Source organism: Protomyctophum bolini (assembly GCF_963924005.1).
Source record: "Protomyctophum bolini genome assembly, chromosome: 17".
In the NCBI taxonomy this organism is placed as follows: Eukaryota; Metazoa; Chordata; class Actinopteri; order Myctophiformes; family Myctophidae; genus Protomyctophum; species Protomyctophum bolini.
This window is the reverse complement of record NC_137878.1, coordinates 10,101,480-10,127,462: the sequence shown is the minus strand read 5'-3', so window position 1 is coordinate 10,127,462 and position 25,983 is coordinate 10,101,480. Positions and strand designations below refer to the sequence as shown.

Here is a 25,983-nt window from a genome sequence, read left to right as displayed (position 1 = left end):
AAATGCTTGTGAAATGTGCCTGCCATCTCTGATCGATGATCGTTGGTGTCCTTTACAAGCGGCATCACAGGCCTCTGTGCCTTTTGGAATAGAAAACATCAGGTCTATACTAGGTCTGATGTGAATGAGGGTCTAATGTCCTCTTTCGGGCACAATCATCAGCCTGACCTAATTTTAAGATCTCTGCTATTAGCTCTGAGGAAGAGGTTCCATGTCTTGATATCACTGCATAGGAAATGAATACGAAATGGGTAGAACTAGAGCCCTCCAAGAGCAGTGGAGAAAACCCTTTCATCCAAAAATTAAAGGTATTTCCTTCGAAAAATGTTGGAGTGGAAAGTAAAACTTTTGGAGCGGGGTGAAACGACCGCTTACATCAGGCTTAAATTGCTTTTTAGTCAGCCTGTGTCCAGTCAACCGCCATCCGCATGCACAGTGCTGCTTCTGTAAGACAGATTGGGAAGTCGTGGCACTGGCTGACTTTATAAGCTTTGTAAGTGGTTCTTTCACGGCCCACTCTAAAAAGTTTTTTGTTTGTTTTAATTATTTTTAAACACTGCAAAAAACCACTGCAATATTGCATCACAGGCACACTTTGGTAGCCCTGTCCTGTTTTGATGACAATATATAGCCTTTGCAACAGATATAATTTTTTAAGGGACGGGTCGATTTAAAAGAAAGTGCAATCATACACATTTGAATTCATAAAATAGTCAATCAATGAGCCAAGGAGTGAAGTGAGAAGTGGGATGCATCGATTGGATGACATACGAGAGAAGAATATATATAATAAAATAAAGCATGCTGCTCCCTGATTGATTTTCCTCCGTGCACATCTCTGGGTCTCTGTAATCTCAGGACCCTGGATAGCTCCTCTATTAGCCTCCCTGTGATTCCCTCTGCAGCACTGCCCATTACCCCCTCCCCATGATGTCCGCTAGAAAGCTCTCTGCGCAATCACTAGACATCACTACTTTAGGCAGTGCGTTTATGGCTAAAACCTTTGTATTATTTTGGTCTACGTCACCCCTAAACCGCTGTAACTCTCTACTACTCCCTGAAGGCAATATATCACCTCTATGAAGAATCACTATCTGTGTCACGAGTTAATGATTTTAACTGATGACATGATTTAGAAAAGCTGAAGCTTTGTTTTCTCAATGTGAGAATGAAATGTGTTGTTTAGTAACACAGTATCCATAAGACCATTAACATTTGTTCTGACTTTGCTTGAGTGCAACTTTCACTATTCAGAAAATACTGTGTCGGCACTTGTTCAGTTGACATTTGAAAACACATTTTTGTTGAACATGACTTCTCGAAAGGCATACTCGTATTGTAGAACTGTACAAATTAGCCTTAATTATGCTACAGAGGTGCATTGGCAATCAATTTTTTGATTCCCTTGGGGAGAAAAAGAAAATATGTAGCTGTGCTCTGTTTTTGTAGAAAAATCACCTCTATTCTGTCGATGCAGCTCTTTCTGCTTAGAGATTTATTTTTTATTTCCCTAGAGATTACTTGAGACCTGGCTTAGACCTCGAGACCTGACCTGGTCATACATGGAGCATTTAAAATCCTTGTCCACATGTCCCCCATGGTGGAGCTTAAAAGCTCTGGGGGAAGAAAAAAAAAACGGGTCAATAAATGTTCATTTCAAGTATTTGTCTTACTACCAAAAACGTCCCTGAAGGATACGACATCTTTTTCACTATATTAGTGGGGTTATGAAGAATGAAAAAAAGAAAAATCCAGGATTTTCATGGACAAGCTACTAAAATATTAACAAACAAACAAACAAACAAACATGTTTTTTTGGGACAGTGGGACTTAACAGTGGGATGTGGAGGCCCCAATGCACATTACACAATAACAGATGCTTTGCTTACAGCTCAGCGTCTGTTTTACATTCTCTTCTGCTCCTTATGGACAAACAAGCTCTCATACTTGAAATATTCAGGAATGAAGCTTGTTGGGGAAAAAAACAACAGTAAATTCACCTGCTTACTTTCTCCCCAAAAATGTTTTCTGGCTCTCCCGTTGAGTGACGGGCGGCAAACGATTATACCAACCGCCTCCGCGACATTACAACTTCTCGCCAAATATTGGCAGGTAACAGTAGGTGAAAAACCCAACTGAATTCTGCTCCTCTGACCCGTCTGCCTACCTGTTGTGCCACAGCTCTATTTGACGGAGAGCAGAGCTGTGTACAGAACGCTTGGGCACCACGTGGGCCTTTTTTTAAACGGCACCGGGGTGCTCCCACACAATGACCAAACCTCTTGGTTGGAAGAGGGAGATGAGGCTATCACAGTGGTAGTGCTGTGATAAACGCTGCTTATTTACTCCATGTAGAGTATAATGGGCCTGTTATTGTACCCCCTGTTTGAAAGTGGCCTCTTATTGCACCCGGTTTGAGGCCTTCTTCCTCTGCCCAACCTTCACACTTTTTATACAAGTCTCTTTCAGTGTTTCTGATGATGTGGGGGCATAATCACTGCACTGTTTTAATTTCAAGGACCACCCCCCCCCCCCCCCCCCCAGTTTTATATGCTGCATTAGCCATTAATTAGGCCACGGTTGGACCCCCATTCGATATGATTTGGGATCCCAATCTAAACTCGCAATTTGGTTCATAACTTTCAATAATTTACCCCCAGGAGCCCCTTCAAGGACCTCACAGTGACAATCGGTGGCATTGAAGATATCTGCTCATCAGTGAGATCCACACCTGATGGTGTCAATTTAAGAAGATAACGACCAATTACTGTAGCTGCAGACAAATCTTACACAAAACCATACGTTTGAATTGCAGTATATATAAGTCGTCTTTGACAATTTAACTCTGACGAGTGTGTGTGAAGCTTTATTTATCATTCGTTTTTGTGGCCAGGTGACACAGTCACTGTCACCAATCCTTGCTCTTTCTCTGTGCCAGGCTGTTATCAGTACAGGCCAGGCATCCTCTACACAGGGGTTACTGTACTCTTGTCAAGCTGCCAACATGGGGGGTCCACAGCTGCCAGAGCGCTTGAGAACTGAAAAATGATGAACATTCATGAAAGGGACTTACTGTAGATGACATTCCATAGCGATGGTCCCGCTCAACAGAAATAGACCGGTAACAACCGGTGGAATGAATCAGTGCTGACAACTTCTGCCGATTGGACTCTCTTTTATTGTGTTACTCACATAAATGTGTCTGTGACAACACGGTTAAATGAGGAAACTGGAGAGAGGCTCAACACGGCTAGCTACCAATCTCTATCACGGGGACGCGGCAATTAAACATTTATAAATAACGGCATGTACTGTAACACATGTCACGAACCCCATGACGCATTGTTAAACCCAATAAACATCCCCTTGCACGCGCTAAGTAAATAATGAAGTGCAATAAAACATAGCAGACAGACACCGAGAAATCCCAGTTCAGCCAACTAAACAACCCGCAATGCTACAATATTGTTACTTTTTAAACCGCCATTCTGCATCAACATAGTGGCTTATCCAGTTAATGCTTTGATCGCATATGACTTGCCCTCTAGGGCAAAAAATACAAACAAGAAATCAATAATAGCTGAGTATCATGTTAGTGATATACCGCACATTTTCTCAATGCTGTCTGTTAAAGGACCACTTAACCCATTTCCAACCTAAATGTAGTACAGTATGTTCATATAAATGGTCCTCACTAAATGGCCATTTTAAGATGGCACCATTTCTGTCTACTTGGTCTGTGTGTCTCAGAGGAGGGCTGTAGACAGAATGTTAAACAATATTTCATAGTTAGCAAGACCACACTGGCTTCTATTTCAACCTTTCACGAAGAGAACAGACATATCTTGCGCCACCCCTTAACCCTTATCCCTAAACTTATTTGCCATTTTTTTACTATTTTATAAAACCTTTTAACCCATTCTGGGCGGGAACCCCTTTTGGTGTTATAACCCTTCTGGATGGGAACCCCTCTTGGGGTTCTGTACAGTATTCAAAAAAATATTTGATGCTGGTATATAAATATTTGAAGTTTTTCCAGAACTTTTTAGAATCGGCCTCGGTCCAAAATGGGTTAAAATAGTTAAAATAGCTGATCTACAAGCTCACAACGTGTAGATGTAGATCGGCTAGTTGAACTATTTTAAAATGATTTTCAAAATAGTAAAAGATGGCAAATAAGTTTAGGGATAAGGCATGTGGGTGGCGCAAGATGGAGCCCTATGGTAATCAAATCACCATGGATGTCATCGGTAGACAGGGTTCTGATAAGATAGATACGTTTGAAAATGGTATTCAAGGTGGTAAATCTTGCTCAACTAAAAGTATGTTTAAATTGTGCATGCATTATAGATGTGTTGAACGCATCATATTTGAATGTGCTGTACATAACCGTATTATATTTGTCTATCCAGGTGTTTTTCCTGGAATAGGGCCCACTAGGGAGTGTCCACGGCCCATTTTGCGGCCCAGCCACTGACCACTGCGGCCTATAGGTCAGATGGCGGGCCGCGGGGCCGTGTGCATTTTTCAGCATGTTTATTTTATTGACCAATCGATCAATTGTGTTCCGCTTGGATTGATGAAACCAACGTAGTTTGCAATGTATCATCCTAATATATCAATCCCTTTAGTGTTGCACATGTGTCATGCATTGGGATACAGTGCGTGAATCATATTGTGACACATATATTCTACGGTGATCTGAGCTCCCTGTCAATACCCAACCCCCGCTACCCCTCACTTTACTGTTTCTTGTCCCAATGAAGCGATAAAACTGAAAATCCCAGCTCTGAAATGTACCGGTATCTCATCTTTGTCAACACATGGTGAAATGATAGGATCCGGGCACACAAAGTTTAAAAAGCATTCTTGCCCTGATGAAGACCTGTTAGGTCGAAACATGTCATTTTTTTAACTTTGTGTGCCCGGATCCTTCTCTTTTTAAAGTTTTTATGTATTGATCCCGTTTTTTGATCCGTGTGAGCACCTTTTTTATCATTTATCACATCCTGCTACCTCCATTGAGCACCTGGTTAGTTCCTCTTTTTCTACATGGTGAAATGATTCGATCAGTTGATGTTGTACACACTTGAGGTATGAAGGACATTTTCGATGCCATTATAAAAGGAACCAGGCCTGAATTGCCTTTAGAAAGTCATTCACGTTACTTTATTATGGGATTTGTTGACCTTGTCCATCGCAAAGCGATCCATTCACTTCAATACCACAAAGACATTCCATCTTGCACTCCTAACTAAACAAAACAGAAAGCTTAAAAAAAAAAAAAAAAAAAAAACGTATTATTAACTGACCTTGGTTTAGAAGAGATTAGCACACGTGCGTCAGCTAAATGTCAGGTTGTCTCGCGAGCAGTCTGCTAATGAAACAAAACTATGCCCATGGACCAGAAGCTCAAATGTCATAAGCCTTTCCATTGTTTGGCTTTGGATATTGCCCACTATTACAAGATATTTGTATAACTATATTTCAATTAATACTATTTCAGTGGTGGGGTAAATTGAAGCTGTCGTTTGAACAATGCCCTTTCCCTTGTTTTAATCTCTTTTAAAGCCCATGTCTCCTACTGTATTAGCCGCTGTATAGAGGCCTGTAGGGAGAGCAGTTTCCAGATGTGGGTTCCTGATAAAGCAGAACCTCATTTAAACAGGATTAAATGAATTGCAGGAGGACTGTTCGTATCCCATTTTAGATACAGCAGCGCGGTAAACGTGATTAGATTTTCTCGATTTATTCTACTCGGTCCCCATTTCCTATTGGAACAGCTGGAATACTTGTGCTGCACCAGTAGCCTAAAGATATCTTAGAGGAGGAGCTGTGTCATGGTGAATTATCAAAGTGCTTTACATTTCACCCCCATTCACACACATATTAACACATTAACACCGTCTATGAAGGAAACCATGTATGGCACCATCCTAGGGCTTCATTGTTATTGGGGGTAAACCAGTCTTACTGTTTGTTTTTAGAAGAAAGAAATCACACCCATTGTCGTCGTACATCATCCAATACAAATTGAATATACTTCTTCATGAATTAATTTGTCAACTTAAGTTATCTTTTAACCATGATGATACAATGTTTTTAAAAAATCCTCTTTTCACCATGACCATGTACAGTAAGATCACAACTGAATTGAACTAAGATGACGTAAATGTTCCTTTCATTGTCAATGGCATTTAATGTTTGTGTTGCCACAAATTTACGTCATATTTCAGGCACATATGACGTAAATTCTCCTCTCATTGTCAATGGCAAATGTGAGAAGTGACGGGATGAAAAGCTGTATATATGAGGGCCCTCAAAAACATCACACTTTTGTGAAGTTTATCATCTCAATTTGGTACACACAAAGACAGAGAGACACTGTATGTGTTGTGAGCTTGTAGATCTGTTATTTACACTTAAAACACTTTGTGATTTAAGTTTGTGATTTGCACCGATCCGACTGATATGCTCATATTTGGAGATCTCTGTATCTGTTGGTCCTCGTCACTTTTGTGCCCATATATGGAGATCCTTGATGTATCATCAGTATATGCATATGCAGTAAATATAGGATTAATGGTAAAGTCGTTCTAAGCCATACTCCCGATGAACGGTACTGTATACTCTACTCTAGTCTCAATCAATGAACAAGAACAACCATTTGAACACCGACCGACATGTCTTGAATCTACAGTGTCTTATATAATAAGACTATATATAACATAAGCTAATATTATGTTATATATACACAGCTAACAATATACATTTTTAGCTGCGTTGCTACAGCTAAAAATGGTATATTGCACCTAGCTTTGACTTTTTACTTGACAAAAGGTTGCTTCTGGATCTGTTCTTTTTGGCAAGCAACAACCATTAACCCATTTTAGGCAGGAACCCCTTTTGGTGTTAGCATTATGTTATGCTTTAGCTATTGAAAAAAATAGCAGATCTACAAGCTCGGTGGCGCGCTACGAGCTTGTAGGTCTGCTATTTTTGAAAGATCGAAGAACTGCTGACATAGAAACATGGCTTTTTCAGAAAACTGTCAGGATGTAGAAGACATTTTTAGAATCTGATCTCAGGTCAGAATGGGTTAAATAAACTACTGTGTGTACTGTGTGTGCGTGTGCATGTGTGCCTCAGACTTTGATTGGAACCACTTCTGGTCGTGGAGTCGCTTCGTGGACTACCTGCAGTGCGTGGTGACCTTCACGCTGCTGGCGGCCTACGTCACCTACCTGCTCCTGGACTCGGCGCTGTTCGTGGAGAGTCTGGGCTTCCTGGCCGTGTTCACCGAGGCCATGCTGGGCACGCCGCAGCTCTACTGCAACTACCAGAACAAGTCCACCGAGGGAATGAGGTACCCAACCATACCCACCCCACCCAATCTACAACCAATCTAGAGCCAAGCACGCTCGACACGCACGCCGCCCGACACCAATGAGACGGCCTTAGTCTGAATCATATACCGGTCTGGACGATATATACAGTATATCGGCTATTATTTGACCGGGGGAATTTATCGGGGAATTATGCAGCTGATGTGCGACGTGCTGTTGTAGGCTTGTAGATCTGCTATTTTCGGGTTTTTGAAAAACTTGATCAGAATTGATATAGCTAGAGTTTTAGGAAATATCGGTTCAAAACAACAAATTTGGGATCTGTATTCAGACCCCAAAACATCTTGACGTCGGCAAACCGAGCACATTCACACGGGCCAACAGAAATGTCATGGGTTATTGCAGTGCTTCATATATCTTTCATATTGTCTCACGTCGTCCTCCGCTGTGATGGATAACCTTGTCTAGGCATAAGACGTTTCCTTTGACTCGTTATGAATGAAAAACGGCAAAACACTTTAATTTCCTCATCCACTTCACCGCAGGTATGACTCACTAAGCACCGGTTATATAAAGATGAAGTTGTTTTCAGCGCCGTAACCTCGGTCGGACATTACATTCTCATTATCACTGCTATTATTTATTGATTCTTGAGAGCTGCTTCCATTATAGACGACAGAGGGTCACGGGGCGCACACGTGAGGTTTTTGTTATTGTTTTACTCTCTGAGTTATGGATTGATATGACATATACACGCACAAACACACACACACACACACACACACACACACACACACCACGGCTCTTTAGAGATTCAGAGTGCAGGTTGTTATAAAATAGACGGAAACAATTCCAACTCTCAGCCTGGCTTTGGTATTATTGCCCATCATCCAGCTGCCAGGATTCTCCACCGCTCTCCTGAATAAATCACCTTTCACATGACCAGCAGTCTATAATTAATCAGGTCCAGTTAGCCTCTGCTCTATGTAAAACCTGCTGGCCCTGGATCTGTTTTAATGACCCGTCCCTGACAGGTCATTATAACAGGAAGTGTTACATCATTAACGCTGAGTCGCTGACACGGTACTGTACTTATTATTAAGTATTTATGGTATCTGACTTACTGTTCGTGTTGCCACGAACAGCAAGGACACGGCGTCTTCTGAGAGCAATTTGTTGACGCCAACTCTTCGAGAAATCGATAAAGTGACGAATCGGCCGTCCCATACGTATTCGATATTTATCCATGTTTATTTGTACCACAATGAAGGCTTCTGTTACGTGTTGTTGCCAGGAGTGGTTATCGTATAGACCGAAGCTACTTTTTCGTTGGAAGACGCCAAATGCATGGTAACTGGAGTTGATTGGGCTCGGGGTGCCGGGCAAGCTTGTATAGCCTTGGAAATCAATTGTTCCCGAGCCATATTGCTCATAGGTCCTGTTTCTGTGGAAGAAGGCAGCTTGATGTACAAGTGCAGCCGCAAGGACATGTCACGAGCATGTAATTACCTCCAACCCTTAAGGCTGAGTGTGAAGCATCTTATAGTCTTTCATAATGACTGCCATGGATTGAACCCCAACGTCCCAGTCTTGGCACATTAGGACACTGGGCTAACCTCTGAACGACCTACACAACCTACGTAAAAACCTGTCTGGTCTTTCATGTGGTGCGAGTCTCTTATCCATTACCTCTATGTGTAAGACATTATGGTTTGTGGGAGAGGACAGTACTTCCGGGAGAGAAGGCTGGCATCCCTGTATTTAATACTTCCAGGGGCGCCCACGACCAATGCCAGTGTCAGCCTCTCTTGCGTATGACATTGAAGACCATTCAAAATAAGAGTTCTCAACAACCGGAGATGCCGTTAAATCTGTCTGGGGAAAAGTTTGTGTGCGTGCATGCACGTGCATGTGTGTTCCGTTGTCCACAGAACAAACAGCCTTGGTCTTATACTCTCTCTATACATCACTATTTCCGCTACTTTAGCTGGACTCAGTCATACAACGAAGCAGGGCATTAACTAACGGAAAAACATTTAAAACATTGAAATGTGGAGATACAAGGTTTCTGTGGGAGAAACCTCTTTCGCCTTGCTGCTCGCCAGCGCTGTCCTCACTCTCAGCCGGTCACAGTGTGCAGGTAGCTGCCATAGAAACCAGTGGACAATGTCATTTGCAGCTCTGCTTCATTGTTTGTTATCCATCTATCCTCCCTCTGTCCTCAACCTGTTGAGCCGGAATATTGCCCGCTGTTGCTAGGTTACTTTACTACAAGCGCTCTCCAGGTTTGTGTGTGTGTGTGTGTGTGTGTGTGTGTGTGTGTGTGTGTGCAATTGTGCAACAATTAAATTAAACGTTTCGACCGACTAGGTCGAAACGTTGCAATTAATTGTTGCTTTAAAATGAAGTACGTCTCGGAGCTCTACGAACTGGTGTGCGGATGTTCTTCCTCTTCCCAGATACTGTACCACCCAGCCTTGAGCCTTCAACCCCTCGGTTCTGCTGACATTGTTGATGTTATGTGCATGCGCGCGTGTGTGTGTGTGTGTGTGTGTGTGTGTGTGTGTTTGCCAGTGTGCCACACGTTTCAGTACACGTGTAACTGTGAAGCAAGTCAGCCACAAGCCATTAACTGAAAAAAATAAACACAAAGAAAACAACACATACTGTAGCACTGACTTCCTCCCAATTATGTCCTGTCCAATATGCCCATACGCTTTGAAGTGGCCACGCTTCTCCCGGAAGCCGTGCCATTTGAATACCTACGCATGAAACACTTCAGGCAGAGCACAGGAAGTTGTCAGCACAGAACATGTTCCATCTGTCGACAACGGGTCAGGAGGAATGTCTCCAATTCTATCCCCGGCGTCTGTTATTGTGTCGAAGTGTCCTAGAGCAAGACACGGAACCCCTAATTGCTCCCAATGAGTGGGCTGCTGCCACCGTGCATGGTTGCCTCCGTGTTTGGTATGTGAATGTTTGTATGTGAATGGGTGAGTAGTACTAGACATTGTAAACAAGCAGAACCCCTGTCATGTCAGCTGTAATGCGTTTTAATAATAATAATAATACAAAACTATCCTCCAGGGTTAAGGTTACACGCTTGGCAGCAACCAATTGTAATTTTTTGAATGTGTCAATATACAACCAAGCCAGCATAATTGGCACAGACTGGGAAGGAATAATTTAGTACTGGTACCCTCTAGATACTGTCTCACAAGACACGGTTAAAATAGTTTGATTTCAGTTTGCCCTAGCATTCTCTCCATTATAAATGGCTCCATCATCACTGGTTAAGTGCCATCTGTCTTTACCTCCCGTGCCCTCATCAAATCACTTCTTAAAAACGTATTTATTTATTTGCAATTTTAGGACCATCCCAAGTCTTAGTGAAAGTTGTGCAGAAACACTTTGTGACGACTTGAACAACGACCGCATTATTTAGAAACTTCCAGTCATGTTCTCGCTATGCCACAGTGCACAAACCGCTCTACTGAAAGTCACTAATGGTCTTCTTTCAGTTGCTCAGGCAGGACAATGCCCCATTTTAATCCTCCATATTTTGCTGTATTTGTTTTTGGTTATTTGTATTCTTCTTATTTATCAGGATAATCATTTTCCAACTGGCGCAGGTGAATTACGGTGGCGCAAGGCTCTCTTCTCAGCCCCATATTATTCAAACTCTTCCCATAGGTCATATTATCCATAATCACTGTAGTGTCGATGATACACTACTAACCTATCAATTACTTATCTGAATTATAGATGCCAAATTACTTAAAGCACGTTTTGATGATTTACACTGTTGGGTGGCTCAATCTCGACTTCTCAAGCTCAATCTTGCTGATTTAGCTGACCGTAAAGCCTACAGCCAGAACAGTGATCAATCATTAAACACAGTTAAACAAGGTGGTCCAGCCATTTTAACAGCTAAGAAACATCTCTAAAAAATATAAGTATTTTGTAACTCCAGGCTGATGGTGAAGAAGTAATTTATGCTTTTATCAACCAGATTACTGTGTGGAATTCCATATTATGTTGGCAAAACAAAAAAAAGCTACACCAATTAATTCAGAACACAGCCAACCAAAAGAGCAGAGCCCATTAGACATAGCCTTCCTTCATTGATTACCTATTCGTTTTAGAATTGATTTCAAGAATGAATTGATTACTTGTATACAACAGGGCTCGGTCAAGACCCTTCGCTCCTCCATCACTAGACCTTTTAACCCCATATGAGCAGGACGGCCGTTCTGCTCGTTCCAAAGTCTAGACGGAAGACGAAAGGCCATCAGACCTTTGCCACTATAGAGTCTATGGACTTTAGACGACCTCTCTGAGGAGATCGGACCAACAAATGCAGTCTTTTAACCCATTCTGACCTGAGATCAGATTCATACGAGGTTTCCACTGGACAACACACTGGTCTGATGAACCCATTCTGACCTGAGATCAGATTCTAAAAATGTCAGTCGCTCTTCGATTTTTCAAAAAATAGCAGACCTACAAGCTCGTATCGCGCCACTCGGTGGCGCGATATGAGCTTGTAGATCTGCTATTTTTCAATAGGTAAAGCATAACATGATGCTAACACCAAAATGGGTGCCCGGTCAGAATGGGTTAAAACACACTTTATTAATTGTGGGCTCGAGTAGCCAGTCCTAACTATTGTTATCGTACGTTGTTATTTATTCCCGGGCTGTTACATCATGTGGGACAACCAATAGGAAGACAGAGGGTGGGGGGGGGGGTTGTGACATGTGGGTCAATACATCATCGAGTAGAGAGCTTCTCGAACCCACACTGTTTTTCTAGTTGTTGTTAAGTGAGGGAGCCAATTGCAAATGTCCACAAAAATGTTCTCAAACAAGTCCTTGAAAAAGCATAACGAACTGTACTGTACTGTACTGTACTGTACTGTACTGTACTGTACTGTACTGTACTGTACTGTACTGTACTGTACTGTACCTGCATCGGCAACGGCATCAGTGCTCAGCCGTGCGGTCAATTACAGACGGCGACAAATACATGAAAGATTGATGACAAAATGGAGAGTCCAGTGAGAGGGTGATGAGCCGCGTGTCTGGAGCGTCGGGTCCCCGGGGTGTCGTTGCCTCTCAGTGACAGTGTTATGTATCTGTTGTTTAATTCACCCCCCTGGGTCTGCACGTTAACCTTACTTAACCTTACTTAGGTGAGGTGTTGGACACCCGTGAAGTACCGTCACTGTAATGGGCCATTAGAGGGTTGCATTATAAGTAACACTCATACATATTATGTTATGATGCTGAACCACCACATTCATATCTCTCTCTCTCTCTCTCTCTCTCTCTCTCTCTCTCTCTGAGTCTCTCTCTCTCTCTCGTGCTCAGAGATAATCACTTCAGCCCTATATACTTTGTAGTACGATCTACAGCCGTGACAAGATCACAATGCACTGCACGCACTGTGCATGTTGTTAGCTATTTATAGGCTATTTTCACTATTTTACATATTCTTTTCAGCAAACCCATTTCCAAATGTTAAAGATAAGGTGTGAAAGTGGCAAAATGTACCTTCAGGACTTTACTGCGCGAGAGATGCTTGGCGGTGGTTCTGTGCAGTATAGCACTAATAATAATGGCTTTATCCATATTGGCACTTTCCCCACATCATGTGGCACGCAGCAAGAAAAACAAAGTGAAGTTTATTACACCAAGATGGGATACAAATGAATGGAATTAAATCAAATCAAGGGGAATAAGGGATGGGTGTGCAGTGTAGGTGCAGCTCAGATGGAGGGTGTGGGTGCTTGATGGAGGTTGTGCTAATGGGTTTTGCCATGCTTGTTGTGAATCGTGCCTGCTGGCGCCGTCATTAAGTGATCCCCTGCTTGTGCACCCAGCTGCCTCTGGCCAGCCCGCCATAAAGCAAAAGAAGTAAACAAACACGCACACACTTACTTTATCAACCACTTAATCTCTGTACTTATTGTACCTTGTACAATTTATAGCAAAAATTGCAATTTCACAAAAATCTTTATTTTATTTTTTTATTGCCCAAAAGTGGGATGCCAGGTTTAATGGCGCTAACATAGTTTTTTAATTAAATAGTTTCTTTGTGATATTATCAAATACATTTGTTTTGTACTTTTATATTATTTATTATACATTTTTATCAGTCTAAGCAGAAGCAGGGAATGGGACCATAACAATGAATCCAGAGGGGGTGATATCTAAAGGAGAGGCATTGACACCCGCAGTAAATCGAACCCTGCTCATACATACCAATGAAGAGATGGGGCTCACTGCCAACTGACTGTGCCCTTATAAGGCCTCTGGCCAGGAGTTGCATCCCACCACGGCAGATAGCTGTGCCAAAGCCTTATTTAGCCTGCAGGCGCACGCACGCACGCACGCACACACACACACACACACACACACACACACACACACACACACACACACACACTCCCTCTCTCTGATCCTGACATCCACAATGGAGCAGTGGTGGTCGGGAACCTTTTGATCTGCCGTCCAAGTCTCCAGGCCGACCACACACGCACCACAGCGTTTCCTCTCATCTGCTCTTAGGAGGAGACGACCAACACATGGATGAAAAGAATCCTGTTTAGTGTTTACACACCTGAAGTGCCTTTGTACTTCAGGTGCAAAGGTGCAGGTACTTCTTTGTATAAAACTAGAATTCTAATCCCAGAGTTACTTCGCCACGCACTCCGCGGCAGAAGTGCCCTGTTTGCATGAATGAAACTGTATGTAATCGCGCCTGTGTGTGTGTGTGTGTGTGTGTGTGTGGGGGGGGGTGGCTTACAGACGTGCGTGTGCGTGTGTGTGTGTGTGTGTGAAATCCAAAGTACTTGGCAGTAGCGCCAAAGCGATCGTTGTAATGTTAATATCGGCACGAACCAAGTAGTGACAAAGAACAATGTTGATGTAAGTAAGGGATTCGCTGTGTCAGTGATATTTTAAAGACAGACATTTAGAAGGAATAAGCAAAAGCGCCTTCAATTCCTTTTCCTTGTTTCTGTTGTCCTGCGTGAGATCAGATTCTTCTCCTGCGGGCCTCGGAGAGAGAGGGATCAAATTGCAGGCTCGCACGGGGAGGGTCTGAGAGCTCTGATGTCCACAGCTTTTGGCGCTTTTCATTGGCTAGTTGGCGACCTGTTCACATCTTTTGCCGCTTTTCATTGGCGACAAACTTGACAATTGTAATAATAGATGTCGCAAAACCTCCATTCTTGACTTTCTTGTAACTGAAACTTTTTTGTTTTAAATATATAATTATGTTGTGTACATAATTATGTTGTGTACAGTATGTACAGCACAGGTCGTCGGGATTGGGAGTCAAACCTGCGACACACCGTCAGGCTGGATTAGCAGCCTAGGGGCTGTATTTTGCGTGTCTTAAGTACCGGGTCTTATTACCTAACTGGAGGCGTGATCAATGCCATTTGGCTATTCTGAGTGGCCAAAGAGCATTGACCACGCCTCCAGATCTTAAGTTAAGTAATGAGACCTGGAGGTGGTTGCACCACCTCGCACTAAGTTCAAACGTAGCCTAGTAATTGCGTAAATGGCCTTTACGTCAAGACTTATGCATTACTAAAATGTAAGCTGTTGCACCACACAAATTAGTTATAACGTATCTCTAAGTAACAACTAAATATTTACGCAAGCCATGTGGCAGCACTAAGTCCCTAGGAGCAGTCTACTAACTTGTTATCATCATGGCTGACCGGGTTGATTTCATTGACGCATTAATTCAATATAACGAAAGACCCCGTCCTCGCCAACGCGTTTTGCGAGACCGACTACACCCGCTTGATATTTATGATGATGTCGACATATTTGCCAGATTCCGTTTTAAAAGAGACGGCATTATGAAAATAACAGACGTGTTGGCTGAAGACATACAGCACAATAGCGACTTGAACGGTGCGCTTCCCCCGAGTCTCCAAGTATGCGTCGCCCTGCGTTACTTTGCAACGGGGTCTATGCAAAACGTGGTTGGCGACACAATACAAATACACAAGTCTACAGTATGCAGGGCCGTGCGCAGGGTTGCGCTCGCCCTGTGCACGCGCATGAATGACTTTGTATACATGCCAGAAGAAAGCAAAAGCTAAATTACATCAGACAAAAGTTCCATGCTGTGTCAGGGTTCCCAGACGTGATTGGCTGTATAGATGGGACAGCAGACGAAACGGCGAGTTTTTTTTTTATTTTTTTGACAAGATAACGTTTACTTCCTAGTGTAGAAACCGCTCGTTTTCATTGGATCCGGGAGCTATGACATCATTTTATGAGACTATACATTATTTTAGGAACAGTCTAGGCACTACTAGTTACGTTATGCCTTAACCAGTCGTGGTGCAACTCAATTTAGTAAGTCACTAGTTACAAACTACCTAGTAGTTACTAAGGCTCTAGTAAGGACTTTACTCCACAATTTAAGACAGAATTTACCTTCTGGTGGTGCAACCACCTCCTGGTACTTAAGACACGCAAAATACAGCCCTATGTGCCCAGACCGCTACACTAGCCACCCGGGCCACAAGGCACCTTTTTCTTTTATGTCTAGATTAAATGAAAACCATTTTAGGACATATCTGTGGTCATATTGTGCACGTACTGTGTACAAAATGTGCTAGTTCAAACAGAACATCGGACACATACAGCTACAGTAGACTACTGACTTAAGTTACTAAGGTATATAGGAGGGCGGACCGACATCTAACTATGGTGGGGGTGGGAGGAGGTGGTGGGGGGGACAGTCAGATCTTTGCCTTTTCTCCGTTGCTCGTTAAGCAGGTCACACAATGGAGGGATCACTGACTGATACTTATCCAGCCAGGTCGGTCATTCGTAATATCATTCACGCTGCGCACACACTTTTGTAAGCGAGCTGCGAGGTGCTAAGGTTGTTTTTGATGGATACAGTATCAATACGTCCACTCCATGTGCGTGCGTGCGCGCGTGTACTCTTTGCGTGCACGGCTGCACGCTGTTTCACCCGTGTTTGGTTCAAAGTTACCGGTATATATAATATTCTGTTATATCCTGCTGCGTTCGCTCTGTCTGCTGCCTGCTGCTGCAGACAGGGAAGAGCACAGAGCAGCGACACAGGGAGGGCCTGGGGCGGGGCGGTTGGAGCCAGGGGAATAGATCTTCGAATGAACTCTGAATGAGCTCTTTTTGGCGAACGACACCGCCGTACTGCAAATATATAAATTAAGGTATAGAACTGTGACTCATAGAATGTGTACTTGCTGTATCAGAGCCCTGTCTTCATCACGATTGAACGGTCAAATTCTGTAGTAGCACTGCATGGTGCTACTAATTGCATTTGACAACTCGCACTGTACTATTTTTAGTAGCAAATGAGACTACCTACTGTATAGTCGCACTGTCGAGCCCTGACTAGACATTTCCTTTGCAAAAGATGATGATATCCTATAACATTATGAAATCGTATCCCTTTTAGAATGGAGGAAAATGCCCTCACAATATTAGTTACACTGCAAAACAAGTGTTGATTGAGTGATTGAATGGATGGATATTTTCACGGACTGGATGTGTTTCTAGGTGTTGAGACTGAGCGGTCGTGGTAAAGAGTTCATGTGATATGACAGAAAAAGGCCCTCAAACTCGACCCGGCTCTCCGAGCATCCACCTGGCGGTCACTGTGTCTGTCCACATTCTGAATAATAAGAGCATACACATACACCGTGGCCCTGTCCTTATAATATGGACAGGGCCACTGTTCGAATCAGCTGCCCATGTCCACCTCCACGATTTCGTCCGGGGGACATACTGTAGCTCGCCTTGCCTCTGCTCAGGCCCTCTTGTCTTGACAAGAAAAATGACGTGATAAGGCACCAGGCGTGTTCTCACACCGTCCATCTCTGACCCTGCCTCTTATTAGGCAGACGGCAGAGGAATTGAGCCACCCTAATTCCTCCGTCCCTTATTATTAGCCACCAGCGGTGCACACCATCATAACTCAGGACAGCGCCTGCTGAGCTATACTGAAGAGGGTGTTTTTTTCGTCATGGGCAGAACTAACGAGCTCCTTACTTCCAGAGAACAGCAGGGAAGATGAGAGTAGAGCCCGACCGATGTATTGGTCTGGCCAATTACCATTATTTAACTTTTTTAACGACATAGGCAATTATGTAGCCGGTGTCCTGAGTTTTAACCACTTTTAACCTGGCATCTCTATTTTGGGCATGTCATTAAAGGAGATTTTTATATATACCGTATATTTTTTTTTGTAATCCTAAATGGCAAATTAGCAGCACGTTGCACCGTGACACAATGTGAGTTTGTCGATCTGCTGTTTTTGAAAATGTTTAAATTTATTTGTGTATAAGTTAAAAACGTTTCTCAGGGTCTTGTCACGAGTGAGGACAGAACAGAACAGGAGATCAGCCGGAGAATCGGAGCAGCAGGAGCGGTATTGCAGTCGCTGTACCGCAATGTTGTAACGAAAAGAGAGCTGAGCCAGAAGGCAAAGCTCTCGACATACCGAGCAATCTTCATCCCTACACTCACCTACTGTATGGTCGGGAAGTGTGGGTCATGACCGAAAGAGTTAGATTGAGGATACAAGCGGCCGAACGCGAGGGACTCTAAGTGGAGCCGCTGCTCCTTGACTTGGAAAGGAGACGGCTTATGTTGTTCAGGCATGTAGTACGGATGCCTTCCAACTTCCAAGTGTCTCCCTATAGGACGTCCCACTGAGAAGAGACCCTGTGAAATTTGTTCTTCGCATTTGATTTGACCCATCTCTTGGAGCGGTGAGCCGCCGCCAAGGAGCGGTGAGCTGCAGCCGCTCACCGCTCGGATAGGGTGGGGAGATTAACTAAATGCAAGAAGTCTTTACAAATGAAAGGGCCAAGCCGCCAAGGTGAAGCCTGAGTTATGAATAATGCACAAGGAGATTTGACAAGCCTCGGCCGCGAGGTCTGCCCCTGCTCCTCTGGCAGACAGCCCAACACAGGGGCACGGGAAGGGGGTAAAGGGCGAAGCTCTCCTTATACAATCAGTCAGGCTGGGCAGAGACTGCATTAAATGACTTTCCGCCCCTCTCTTACATCTCTTAAGTGGCCTCTGCTGAAGAGAAGGGGCCTGTTTAAACACAGAGGCCCTTTCTCTGTGCCACTAAAGATCAAGAATGATTGTCAGGCTCGTGGCTCCTTTGCTGTTTCTCTGCTCCCAGACTGCTGCATAGTAGTGTTTTCATTTCAAGCCAAGTTCTTCGCACAGTTACAAATAATCACACCCGTGTGAAGTGAGTGTTGAAACCCCCCCCCCCTCCTCTCTCTCTCTCTCTCTCTCTCTCTCTCATTAGCAGGCAACAGTGCAGCACTATGTCTCTCTCTGTTTCTGGCACAACAGCGCCCCTACTGGTACTAACTGGTACTATACTGGTGCTCATAGTCACATAGGTGCATAGGTGGGTTAATGTCACATAGGTAGGTGAACACGGACATTGCTGTTCCTTGGAGTGGTTGCACCACTCAAAACTAACAAGAGAAACGGACAGAACAGGAAGTGGACCAAATTACAAATTATTGTTATTCGTTTATGGTCAATGCTGGATGCCGTTGTAGTATAATGATGGTGCCTTTTTAAGATGATGGACGTCTTTTTTTATAGATGGGCTATTTCAGTCAGAAATGTCACAAATGTCAGAGTTCAAAACAATATGAAGAGTTAAACAAATTATTACCATCTTGGCCATTCACAAGATCATGAGATTTGATTAAATAGCTTTAATCCAGCTTAAAAAAATATAAATTAGCTTCCGTAATGAGAGTGTCGATCTTGAGGAGGCGCTCAAGATAATTCCAAGTGTTTGGTGCAGGGGTGGCTTTTCCAAATTCAATTCATCATGCATAAGACAGTTATTAGAGCGAGTTTGGATATACAGCTACAGTATATTGGGTATATTTGATGGTGAATGTCCAATAAAGGATTTATTGCTCAAAGGATACAAGTGTTTATCATGCCTCTGTGCCAGAGGGAACCAACCAGCTGTGTAGAATGCAATGGCCAGTGTCCTAGTATAGGGATCTCCGGTAATGAATCTGAAGGAGAACGATAAAATGAGTCATTGGGTTTGAAAGTAGATTATATCAGCATAGTCTAGGACTGATAGTAATACTCTTTCTACAATTCAAAGGGAAAGAGAACCTGTTTTCAGTACACCAAGTTTCTGCTGCAGTTTGCTTTGGTATCATATGATTTATCAAGCCAAAGAGCTAAATGAAAGAAGAAGAAAATAAAAAAAGCTGTGGACAGTTCCAGCTTTCACACGATGTAATCTTTAGTTGGGTGGTGAGGCAGAGGCAGTAGGCTGAAGTGGCTTAGGAGTTAGGACTGATAGAAAGACCATCTCAAGTAATACTCTTTCTACAATTCAAAGGGAAAGAGAACCTGTTTTCAGTACACCGAGTATTTGCTGCAGTTTGTTAACATTTTCGGTAATCATAAGATTTATCAAGCCAAAGACCTAAATGGAAAAAGAAGAAAATAAACAAAAGCTGTGGACAGTTCCAGCTTTCACACGATGTAATCTTTTAGTTGGGTGGTGAGGCGGTAGGCTGAAGTGGCTTAGGTTGACTGTAATAAATGTATCTGACACAGCAGTTGAATACACTGAATGCATAGGATAAAGTCTAGGCATAATGCTCACCACAATATTATGTATGAGCCCAGGGAAGAGGACTCAGGTGGGTCCATTATAGGCCAGAAGGTAAAAGCTTAGAGGAATGCAAAGTCAGTTCATTGTTCGTTGATATATTAAAAAAAATAAAGGTTGGAGCCTTTCTGGGAAGCATGGAGGCCATCTAGTTTAAAAAGCGGAGTCATATTTAAAAAGGCAGCTCATTTTTTATGTGCAGTGAAATGTCAACTCTGAATTATTTATTGGTTATTTCTAAACACGCGCACAAAGTATAAAAAAATGAACCTTTTGCTCGGCACGAGATTAGGTACCAGCCCCCGTTTGCCCCACAGCGTTTTAGCATCATGATATTAATAGCTTGTATTTATAGAGCAGTGCTATCTGCTTTACAGTATATAAATCCATCCATACATACATTTAGAATTTTAGATTAATCTTCAATCCCCTGGAACAATGCAATCTCTTGCTTGGCTTGGTGTTATGGGAAAGTGCTGACAGGCCAAAAGGACACGAGCTGCAACGCTAAGCACGGTGCAGTGGAAATATGAAGAAATGCAAACGCGTTCGTTTGTTTACCTGCCTAGGTCATTGAGGCACGCGCAGGTCTGCAAAGCTGTGAGAATGCGTGTGCCAGTATGGGCGCGCACACACGTGGCAGGTGGAATGCATCCATGTGTGCTTGCACATTTGGTCACGCTTTGTTTGTTCTGTGTGCATGTAATGCAGAATCGGTTCCTTCTCTGTCAGCATCAAAATGTACTATTTAAACATTTATCAGACGCTTCTTATCCTTCTCAATTTACATAGTGCAATGATGATAGTAGTAAATGGCATGAACCCTTGTCAAAACGACAGGCCGAGTCAATGGTCAAAGAAATGGAGGAGCAAAGAAAGTGCTACAAAGTAGGATATCGGGTAAACCAACAAAAACACATCTGTTTAACCCATTTAGACCTGAGTTAAAAACATTCACTTTGAAAGAATATATATATTCAAAGATTTGCGCCACATTTTTACGATTTTTCAAAAATAGCAGACCTACAAGCTCGTAGTGCGCCACTCTGTGGCGTGCTATGAGCTTGTAGATCTGCTATTTTGCTTGCGGAACTCGACTTCGTCTCGTTCCTGACCGCATCCCTGTCGTGGCAATAATCACGTTAACCCACACCCTCTCGTGTAATATTGCTTAAGTGTCACAGACAGTTGATCTGAGGCACTTTGACAGAGTTTAAAAAGACGTGATATACCAGCGTGTGTCTTTTAGTTTGAAGACGTACGTACAGTCAATCAAAACTTTATTTATATAGCATGCATGAATATTGTTTATAGAAAAGAAAGACGGTGGTTTAAAAACCGGGACACAGTGAACACTACACTGTTGAGAACAAGTGCTTTTCCTTCTCATTAGTTTAGGACATGACACACACACACACACAGTGCCAACTGTAGCCAATCTACAAGCATGGCATCATGATTCATGATGCTTTTTTCCCCCTTTTCTTTTTTTGCCTATAATGATACTGTACACCCAAAACAGGGGCACCAGAGGTTAATGCAATATACAGGGCTCTCTGTGGGGATTTGTAGACCCTGGTGTGGGGGAGGACAACTACCGCTTGGCAATGATGGACACTACAGTAGATACGCTACCGCTATCTCTATTGTAGTTTGGACATTGGCAATTACTCTGTTGGAAGAAGAGGACACACACTGCAGCTTTAACTTATTGTTTAGTTTATTTGTTTTTATATTGTTATTATGATTCTACTGTAACTTTCCCCCTGATTTGAGCTATACTCCCGTGCGGGCCGCATGCGCTCGCTGCCTGGCGGCCCCATAAATATGAGTTTCATCAGAAGCTGGGATAAAGAGATGATGGGCAGTCTGCTCTGCACCCATGGGGAATTTCCATTATTTCAATTTCAGATGTGTCTGTTATTGTGCCGTTGTGCATTGTACCACACACACATGCCTCCCTGGCAGGACTGTTAACGTTTGTTTCCTTTGTCTCTCTGCCCGCAGCCAGTATGACTCATTCCACAGAGTAGATAATTCAATCTCTCTCTGTCTCCCCCCCCTCCCTCTCTCTCTCTCTCTCTCCTCCCTCCGTCAGCATTAAGATGGTGTTCATGTGGACCAGTGGGGACACCTTCAAGACCGGGTACTTCCTACTCACGCAGGCTCCCGTGCAGTTCTGGACGTGTGGCCTGCTCCAGGTGTGCGTGGACTTTGCCATCCTGTTTCAGGTGTACTACTACAGCCGCTACCCGCAGAAACCTGTGTCCCACACCGTGTCGCACACGACCAGCGCCAAGGCCCTCTGAAAGCACCTATACAGTAGCTCAGGCAAGAGAACGCCCCGTGCAAGTTAAAGTCATACTGTGCAACTTTACCAATGAAACAAAAGTAGGTTTTCACTTGGATATTTTCCACAACAACCATTTCACATATGTGTTAAAAACAAACCATTGTCACAAAATTATGCAGGGACCGGAAACATTAATACAGGTGACAATGTTTCTTTCAAAATGTTATCTTCTGTGCTAGGACCCTGACACTTTGGCTTTGGAGCAGTACTTTTTGTTTTGAACTGAGTTCTGTACAACACAGTTCGAACAGGCCATAGACGGATGCTGTAAAGACAACGGAGCTACCAGATGTATCGCCAAAAAAACTAAAACACTAAAACAACTGTTACAGTTACACAGTGTGACTTCAACTCTCACATACATAGGCTCTGTTACGGCCCAGCCAATCAGACATGTGATTCAGACCCTCCGTCGCTGAAATAGTTTTCATTAGACGGTGGGTCTTAACTGTGTGAGATTTAAATCTTACGCGTAACACGCATGCAATGCACAGAGGGTCTTCGAGTGGTGGTGGTGTGATTACACACACACACACACACACACACGCACACACACACACACACACACACACACACACGACGGTGCCAAGACAAGTACAGGAGCACCCTGTCTCTATGTACACACACTCATAAATAAGGCATGCACGTGCACAAACACTTGGTAGTGTTTGACTGTTGTGCTGCCACACAGGATTGATGAAGGACACTTGTATACATTCAAATGAACAGGACCTTTAGCTTATTTATTACTCGGTCAACGGGTCTGTGTATGCGACTGTGTCCGTGTGCTTGTGTGACTGGTGAAGGAGTATTATATCCTGGAATATACCTGTGCATGTATACGGAATATTATGCACATAAAATGAACATATTTAGCAGCTGCACGCACTGAGAACCTGTGCAGACACTCCAGGAGGTGTGGACCAGCTTGCTTTTCCTTTTACACTGAAGAATGTTGCATGAAAAACCTCTGCCTTAACCGATTTACCAAACATGACTCTGGGCTGGCTACTTACACCAGCAATATAATAAAAAATGTGAGTATACATACAGTAGGCACACAGCTTTCACTGAATGTATAAAATGGCATCGTTATGCTCCCCGCTGTGGAGAAAGGTTAGTCAGTCTACTCTCACGTGGATTGGAGAGATGTGCTGTGTGTGCTGGAATTGGAAAACAGACTTACAGGCCATCTAAAAAAAAGAAAAAAGAACTTTACCAAAACAATACAAAATAAATAAAACATTCATAAATAAATGAAAAGGCTTGGGAAGCCAGTGTGCAATCTGAAGCTTCACATGACCGGAAAAGTTGATGACAGAGAAAGTTTGCTGTATTGCTCCACTATCCTGAAAAGTTGGCAAAATGCTGAAAGTTTTTAAACTTAACTTGGGGCATTTTTTTTGTGGTACAGTAACGCTGTGTAGTGTTGTTTGTTTAAAAACAAATGAGAAAAATGTTTTTGTTAAAAATACAAAGCTCTATATTTTCTGATGTTTGTTCAGTCGGGATATAAATGTTATCCAATCAGGAGAGAGAACCCCATTAAACGTGTTTCAGTTGAGATGATTTGTCTGTTCGTATTTTAGTTCCATCACTTCCAGTTTCACTTGTTTGACCTGTATCCTTTATGACGTTTCTCTCCTGATTGGATACATTTTTGCATTCCGACCTGAAAATTTATTTTCTGTTTACTAAAGATGGGGAGACCCCTGTTTCTGAACAAACTTGTTAAAGCAACGATTATTATCAGAATATATATTTAACACTTATTTTAACAATGTCATGCGAGTAAACCCAGTCTTTTCTAAAGAAATAGCAGTCATGTTCATTACCCACAGCCAAGGCATTTCTTGTCATTTTATATTGTATACAAAAATACTGTTATGTAACCGCCGGTCATTCAATGCCATTTTTGTCCGTTTGTCAATAGGGTCCAGTAGACTAGTTTAATCTTCCGCCCTCGTCCAAGCCTCAAGCAGGGTTTCACATTTTGTTCAAAGGGGGACCGCAATGAATTCCCTATGTATATGTCGTTGTTTAATATTTCAGATGTCTCAGCTGTCAGCTGCAGGGCAGACATGGTAGAATAGTTCACAGTGGATGAAGTACAATACAGTATATATAGCACTTCTGCCCAACACACATAGTACATACAGTTACTAGTACTACAGTACCAGCCCTTGAATTCACTGGCCAATAGATTTTTTTTGTCCTTTTAAATTGTATCTTTAACCACACGTCTTTGTTGTACGTCAAATTGTGAAAATAAGCAACCTACAAGCTCACAAAGCGGTGTGTTGAAGCACTTCTTGATCTTGTAAATCAGCTATTTTCACTGAATGTTCACCTGTTATGACATTGAGCAGAATAGAGGGACGTTCATGTGGTTATCCCTGGTGTTTTTTTTTTGCTTGCTTGCTTTGTTTTTGTCACATAACAAAGTATAGGGCTCAATGCAAAAACAATCCTCTTTGTCCCGACTGTACTTAATTGTCCCAAATACATATGTTTTCTCAAGCCCTGCTTACTGTATGTGGTCAAATAGTTGTACACCTTTTACGCTAACATGTGTCCTGTTGGTCGGTGATAATGAAGATTATGCACTGTACAACATAGAATGACAGGATGGACACGGTAAAGTTACACTCTTGTTGTGCTCAACAGGACCAAAGTCCAAAGTGACCTCACAGTTTCTACGTGGATTATCACTGTTCCAATGATGTACTCTTTGTGATCAATCTTACTAATATTTACTTACTGCCATTTTCTGTTATATTTCTATTTGTGTTGTTTTTTATGTTACATCCTTAGATAGATCCGTTTTGAATTCATACTGGACATTTCTATGAAATGTATGTTATTCTCTTTCATATAATTTTCTATTCTAGTTCCTCCATCTACAGTTTCTGGGTTTTTTAGAACTGAAGTCCTCTGGCAATAAAGGATACCCCCGGTGTTTGGTTCCATAGGCGTAGTCCATCATTGGTAAGCATGGTCATAATTATAATAATACCCCATTACAGCCAAAAAGACAAATTAGGGTACTGCATTAAACAAGATTGTTGTTGTTGGACTGTAGTATTTGTGACTGCATTTTCACATTATGTGGAATTTGTCTTCTGCATTTAGCACAACCTAGTCTCTCAAGACAGACTGTTGCCTCGCGTCAGGGGAGGCGTTCAGATTGAGCACAACCTAACCGTTATATGTAATGGGTGGTAATAAATTGAAGCCGTGGAGCAGTCAAGTTTGTTGTCCGGATCCACTTCGACACGTGGACTGGGCAGACTGGGGAGTGACAACCTTCCCATTCCAGGCGGGGGGAAAAAAAGAAGTACATGTACTTCAGTAATGTCAAAGTATATTATCGTAGTATCGCCACATTGGCTCTAATCATTGGTGGAACTGATGTCACACACCGGCAGTATCCCTTAATGCTCCGTCATCACTAACGAAGCCAAATGTGGTATTGTTGCCAAATAAAGAGGTCATGGAAAGAAGGAGAGTTGTTGAACCATTCTTAAAACTTCGGTTGATGGAGATGTTTTTTTTCCTCTTTTTAAATTTGTGTTTCAT

General features: G+C 42.7%; 1 protein-coding gene across 3 annotated transcripts in view; it reads left to right on the top strand.

Moving 5' to 3' along the window:
• slc66a2 (solute carrier family 66 member 2) overlaps positions 1–25,361 on the top strand; it is a 38,367-nt gene extending 13,006 nt beyond the window's left edge. For all 3 annotated transcript variants that reach the window (XM_080787463.1, XM_080787464.1, XM_080787462.1), the window contains 2 exons: positions 7,150–7,366; positions 22,150–25,361. In XM_080787463.1, the coding sequence (XP_080643589.1) occupies positions 7,150–7,366; positions 22,150–22,360 (428 nt within the window). In that variant the 3' untranslated portion in view covers positions 22,361–25,361. The remainder of the gene's footprint in view (positions 1–7,149; positions 7,367–22,149) is intronic.
• Positions 25,362–25,983: the final 622 nt, after the last annotated feature.